This window comes from Alexandromys fortis, unplaced genomic scaffold (genome assembly GCF_014885135.2).
Source record: "Alexandromys fortis isolate MF-2015 unplaced genomic scaffold, M_Fortis_MF-2015_v1.1 scaffold_26, whole genome shotgun sequence".
Taxonomy (NCBI): Eukaryota; Metazoa; Chordata; class Mammalia; order Rodentia; family Cricetidae; genus Alexandromys; species Alexandromys fortis.
Genome location: NW_026067894.1, coordinates 8,109,332 through 8,115,763, shown reverse-complemented (window position 1 = coordinate 8,115,763; position 6,432 = coordinate 8,109,332). Strand labels below are relative to the sequence as shown.

At 52.4% G+C, this 6,432-nt stretch overlaps 1 protein-coding gene across 4 annotated transcripts in view; it reads right to left on the bottom strand.

Annotated features, from left to right (window-relative positions):
• The window catches only part of Zdhhc18 (zinc finger DHHC-type palmitoyltransferase 18), a 36,606-nt gene extending 30,417 nt beyond the window's left edge, over positions 1 to 6,189 (bottom strand). For 2 of the 4 annotated variants that reach the window (XM_050150100.1, XM_050150090.1), the window contains exon 1: positions 5,774 to 6,186. In XM_050150100.1, coding sequence (XP_050006057.1) covers positions 5,774 to 6,090 — 317 coding nt within the window. In that variant the 5' untranslated portion in view covers positions 6,091 to 6,186. Of the gene's footprint in view, positions 1 to 5,773 lie in introns of all 4 variants that reach the window. The other 2 variants (XM_050150116.1, XM_050150110.1) reach the window with 2 other exon arrangements.
• Between the last annotated feature and the right edge of the window lie 243 nt (positions 6,190 to 6,432).

Below are 6,432 nucleotides of genomic sequence, written 5' to 3'. Positions count from 1 at the left end.
GCCTGCAGGCAGACACACAAACAGAATATTGTATACATAATAAATAAATAAATAAATATTTAAAAACAAACAAACAAAACAATAAATAAAATGTAATTAAAAACCAAAGACAGAGATGGAAACAGAAAAACAGGGGCTTCCTGGGCTGGTCCTGAACCCCTGGACTCCTAGGACTCCTTCATGTAAACACAATGTTGTATATAGCTCAGTACCCAGCATTTTAATATGTCCTGTCTATGGGTGGTTTTTTTTTTTTTCTTTTTCTCTATGGGTGTTTGCCTGCATGCAGGTCTGTGTACCATGTGTGTGGCTGGTGCTTGAGAAGACCAGAAGAGGGCACTGGAACGGAAGTTAGAGACAGTTGTGAGTCACCACGAGGGTGCTAGGGAATTGAACCAGGTCCTCCGGAAGAACGGCTGGTGCTTTTAATCGCCAAACCATCTCTTCAGACCTGTCCCAGGACTTAGCTGTGGCCTCCGACACAGGGACACAGAACTTCAGGAAGCCATTACCACTTGAGACAGCCACCACGGCAATGTTGCGATGTCACGCATTCCTGCATTCAGCCAGCTGCTCCACAAATATTTACCGAGTTCTTCTCCGTGCCAGGCAACGCTCTCAATAAACAGCGGGAATAATGGACATGACAAGAGTCTCTCTGCCGAGTGACTTATTATCGACTAGGGAAACGAGCCTGGTAAACAGGGAACTGCCGCACACGGTGAAGTGCGCAGCAGAACAAAAAGATGCCTGCCAGAGAACACTGCAGCCACACCCAGAGGAGCGAGGGGACAGGTAAGGAAAACCGCATGCACCTGCCCCGACCCCCCAGACACCAACTCCAGGCTGATCCAAGATGGCCCCAGGAACAGCTCCTGGGATAGCCTGCTCCTCCCTCCCAGGAGGCAGGCTGCTGACCAGGGCTTCCACATCCACCTTTAACCCCTTGCTTCCATTTTAGGGCTGTAATTTCTAGAAGTTCTGAAATTGGTGGGGGTGTGGCTTTAGGATGAAGAGGACCTACTGGGGGCACTCTGTGTCTTCTTTGCCACTCTGCTGACCACTGCAAAGCCACTTTCTGCAAACATAGATCATATTGGTCATTTTCCTGCCTGAAACCCTCCGACGGCTTCAAATGGAATCCAATCTCAATTGGCTGGTTAGGCCAACCTTGTTGTGAGATTTGCTGAGGTTTCTCCTGCATCAACCTACAAAACTGTCCTCACCCCCTCTACCTGCAATCACACTGGCCTCGTGGCAGTCTCCACAAGTGTGACTCTGTTCTACCTCAGAGCCTTTGCACTTACTGCTCATGTCCTCTGGAACGGTCTTCCCTCCTCAGAACTCCTTGATAGTTCATATAAAGCAGTCCTCCCGAGACTATTTTCTGTACAGCATTTATTAAAAATGTTAGCTGTGGGACCAGAGATGGCTCACTGGTTAAGAGCATCCATGGGATGGCTCACAACCATCATTAACACCAGCTCCAGGGGTTCCAATGCCCTCTGGCGAATGCCACACGTGGTACACATACACGTGCAATTAAACACTCAAAGACATAAAATAAATAAAGCTTAAAAAATATAAACTAAGCCCAGCAGTGGTGACACACATCTTTATTTCCAGTACTAAAGAGGCAGAGGCAGGTAGATCTCTGTTTGTTCGAGGCCAGCCTGGTCTACAGAGTGAGTTCCAGGACAGCCAGGCTACACAGAGAAACACTGTCTCAAAAAAAAAAAAAACCAACAACAAAACAAAAATCAACTAACATAGGGCATGGCAGCTCACACCTCTAATGCCAGCACTCTAGAGACAGAAGCAGAACAACTCTCTGTGAATTTGAGGCCAGCTTGGTCTATACATTGAGTTCCAGGATACCCAGGACCATAGAGTAAGATCCTGTCTGGAAAAAAAAAAGTTACCTGCTGTGTGGCTATATTACCTGCTTCTGTCTGGCTAAGTGACAAGCAGACAGCATCCCTTGCACGTTGCCCAGTAAATACCCACCAAATGAATGGTGTGCCCCTCATGGAGAGACAGTAGCTGCCATTTTTTTTTTTTTTTTTTTAGTAGTACAGACCAAACCCTATGCCTTGTCCATGCTAGGAAAGCACTTGGCCATCTGTCGTCTCCAGCCCTACCACCTGACATCTTGTGAAGATTTACTATGTACTAGGTATTGCCCTAGTCAATAAATCATTATAAATAATACATACAGGCCAGGGATACAGCTCAGTGGGAGAACGCACTCTATCATGCACAAAGCCCTGAGTTCATTCAGTCCCCAGTAGTCCCAGAAGCACAATAATAATACTGATGATAATGACAATATCAAATCAATACCTAAAGTGCAAACCAGACACAATGCTACATGCCTATAATCATGGCATTTAAGAGATTGAGCAAGGAGAATCCTGAGAACTTGAGGCCAATCTGGGCTACAGAGAGCAGTGCTATCTTAAAAATACTAATTCTGTGGGGCACAGTGGCGCTTGCCTTTAATCCCAGTCAGGTGGGTGTCTGTGAGTATGAAGCCAGCTAGGACTACACAGCACTAACAGTCACTATGTGCTAGCTACACAGTGAGACCCTTTCCAAAGTTAACTAACAGTCACTATGTACTAGCCACACAGCTGTGCACTTTACATGCATTTCGCAAGTCTTCACAGTGACCCTTTAACCTTGTGCCCAAACGTCACAGATGAGGAAGTTTAGAAAGCTTAAACGACCCGGGCAACACAGGTCAGGAGCATTCACGTGACTGTGAAGTTCGTGCTGTTGACCACAGCTAGCTGCTGCCTTCCCACTGGAGCCAGAGGGGATGGGATATCTCTTGGGTGAAGCATCTATCAGGAGGCTTTGGGCCAGATGAGGTTCCAGAGATCCACAGGGGCAGGGAGCAAAGTCAGGACATGTGAACAGTGCTTTTGAAGCCTGCAGCAGCCTTCCCCTAAGGACAAGAGCCAGCCAATGCCAAGGGCTCCAAATGGGCTACCCTCTGCTCCAAACATCTCTTCATGTCTAATCCTCCAAAAGAACCAGCAATGTTGGACAGCTCTCCTAGTTCATGCACAAACTGGGACCTGGGGAAGGAAGACTGGGACTTGTAGAGCCCTTGGCAAACACCAATACCAAGTCCTAGGCTCTGATTTCCACAGCCAGATTCAAGATCACCCAATTACAAGCTGGCATCTCCAGACTCCCAGCAAGTGATCCTGCTCATTCATTCATTCAACAGTCATTTGCTGTGCTGAGCGCTGACTGCATCCCTTGCACTGGGTCTAGGCACTAAACACACAGCAGTGTGGAAGTTTGCTATCCTTGCGCCAAAAAGACAGACACGGAATGACCAAAGGCATACATGCATGCGTGTGCAGAAGGGAAAGAGTGGAAAGAAATGAGTGACCCATGAGTGTAAACAGAGGTGCTCCAAACAGTGCAAAGGCCCTGAGGCAGGCGGGAGCAGGCAGGGCAATGAGCTTGAGAGGGTAACTCAGCAGGAAAGGACTAAGAGCAAGCAGCAGGCACAGAAGGCCATTATCAGAGCTCTGGCTCTCACCTAGAGGGAGAACCAGGGAGTGTGACATCTGATGTTAAGGGGTTGAGGCTGCTGTGAGAATGGATAGTAGAGAAGCTGGAAGCCCCACTGGGAAGCTACCACAATCCACCAGAAGGGAAGCAAAACCAGCAGGAAAGGTCTTCCCCAAGGCCACCTGTACCTTCCCAGAGCAGCGGCGAGCTAGCGTCTTCTACCATCCCTGTCCTCACTAAAGCGCATCCACCTTGGAATCCTCCGAGCCCCAACACCCAACACTCAGCAGGAATATGGGTTAACACAACCCTGCTCCCAAAGTCACCAACCGAGAGTGGGAGCAAGAGGCAATGAAGGCTGAGGTAACTGAGTGGTCTGTTCTCCCTGAGCCCTGGAGTTCTCCCTTCTTCTCTGGCTGAGGGTAACTCAGGACCATCCTGAATCCATCTAGAAGTTCAGGTCCAACTCTTACACTGAGGGTTCATAGGGCAACTACGGCCAGCACTACTTCCTCCAGCCTGGGTCATAACCCCATGACAAAGAGTGGCCCAAGGGCTCCGGTAAAGCACGTCTATGGCACACAAGAGGCCACAAGAGGCGGAAATGAAACTTGGCGTAAGGGCCAAGCTGGGGTCCCAGAGTTTCTCTGTGAAAACCACCCTGAGCCTTCTTCCATCCCGACCCAGGATGGAATGGCAAAACATTCTGAGGGACAGTGGAAAAGAAGCAAGTCTTCACCTTGTGGTTGCAGACACATAATCCAAGTCCTGCAGTGACCTGAGAACTGGCCTTTTAAAAAGCTTTACCAAAGCTGGGCGGTGGTGGCGCACGCCTTTAATCCCAGCACTTGGGAGGCAGAGGCAGGCGGATCTCTGTGAGTTTGAGGCCAGCCTGGTCTACAGAGGGAGTTCCAGGACAGCCAGAGATACACACAAATACACCTTGTCTCAGAGAAAAAAAAAAAAAAAAAAAAAGCAAGCACTTTATCATGACCACATGCCCCCAGGAAGTGATTTCTGGTGAACAGAGCAGTAAAACCTGTTAACATCAAGTGCTAAAAGCTTGCATGCAAAAGCATAAATAAATGATAAATAAATTTGAAAAAAAAAAAAGCTAAAAGCTTGCATGCATGACTGGGTACCAATCTCAATAGACCGTTTGGAGGTGGGGACTATTTAAGTCTCCATCTATAGCTGAGGAAACTGGGGACTGCAAAGCAGAAGTGGCTGGCGCCCCAGGCCACACAATTACTGGAAGGTGGAGTTGGGATTTGGCCTAGGTTCTCTGGCTCCTGAGGTGGAGGTCTTAACTAGACTGAATAATAAAAGGAACCAACCTCAAAGAACAAGGAGAAGCAGGAGGGAAAAGTGGGGTTCGTCGGGTGGGTGGGCATGTGTGGGAGTTGTGTGCGTGCAAGAAGTCACATGGCTGGTGGCTCCAGCTACAGGCTGAGGGTGGGGTGGGAACTTTGGATGCATGAGTGGCCCTGATAAAGCCATAAGCAGCTACTCCTCCACCCTGAGATGGAGGTGCCGGGTAGGCCAGCCCCGGGTCACTAGAAAAAAGGTCAAAAGCCCATAGGGACAATTAAGACCTGTCATGCCAAAGCACTGAGGTCTCTTTCATGAACTGGAGTGATGCAGCTGTCCTGGTGGAGGAACGTGACCAAAGGATGCCCCAGAGTGTCCAAAGAGGACAGAGAGCCAGGTCAGGGCTGGAGAGATCCCTGGGGTTCTAGGGAGCTAAGGGAGGGTCAGGAAGAAGCTCTGGCAAAACTAAGGAAAGCGCTGGAGAAGGAGGAGCCAGTCTGAGCAGCCTAAAGATGCCTTAAAGAGGATGCCTTGGGGCCTATGGCAAGTCTGAATGAGGGGAAGCGGTGATGGGGGGGGGAACAGTCTGAGGAAGCCAGGACCCTGCGGAACCTTGGAGGGACCTGAGAAGACGCATAGGAGATTCATAGTGTCCATAAGGGACACAAAAACTTAGTTGTCTGAGGACAGGAATAAAAGACACCTAGAGGGGTCAGAAAGAGCCTGGGATAGGCAAGAACCTGCCAGGGATAGGAGAGGATTGGGCAGGCAGACCTGAGGGACCCGGCAAAGGCCGGTGACCGGAGCCGGGCACCCAAAGTCCGGGTGGTGAGGATGGGTGCAGGGGTCCAGGGAGGGCGGAGGCCCGAAGGTACACAGATGCGGGCCGGGAAGGAGCGGAGGCCGGGGGGGGGACGGGGAGCGAACTCACTTGAAGAAGAAGAAGAGGACGGTGGTGCTGAGGATGAGCAGCAGTGTGAGCGCGAAGACGCCGCCGTGGCCGGCCAGCATGAGGCGGCCGCCGCAGTAGAAGCGGTTGCGGCCAGGGAACACCTCCCACTTACGCCGCGGCCGGCGGCCCAGGCTCCCGCTGCCACTGCCGCTGCCGCTGCCGCTCCAGCGCGGTGCTCCGGGCGCGGGCCCGGGGCTCGGAGCGGGGGGCGCGGCGGGGCCGGAGTGGCGCGCCCCGGGGGAGGCGGGCGGCGGGGCGGCCCCGGGGCTGATCTGCTGGTACTCGCAGTCCTTCATGCGGCCGGCCGCGGGCCTCGGCTCCGCGCCCCGCGGGCCGGCCGCACTGCTCCGGGACCGGGCCGAGCAGCGGAGGGAGCGGCGGCGCGCGCGTCGCTGGCAGGCGGGCTCTCTCGCTCGGGTTGGCCCCTTCCGCTGCCGCCCCGCCCCCCGGCTCTCTCGGCAGCGCCTCCCGCGACGGGCGCGGGAACTGCAGGTGCGGCCTCCCGGCTCCCTTGGGGCCTTTGCTCTCAGAGCCTGTGTTAGGTGTTAGGAGGGCTGTGTGCCAGGCACGGACAGGCCAGGAGATTCAGGGGACCGACCGCCGGGCTCGCCCACCGCTGAAGACAGGCCGGGAAGGAT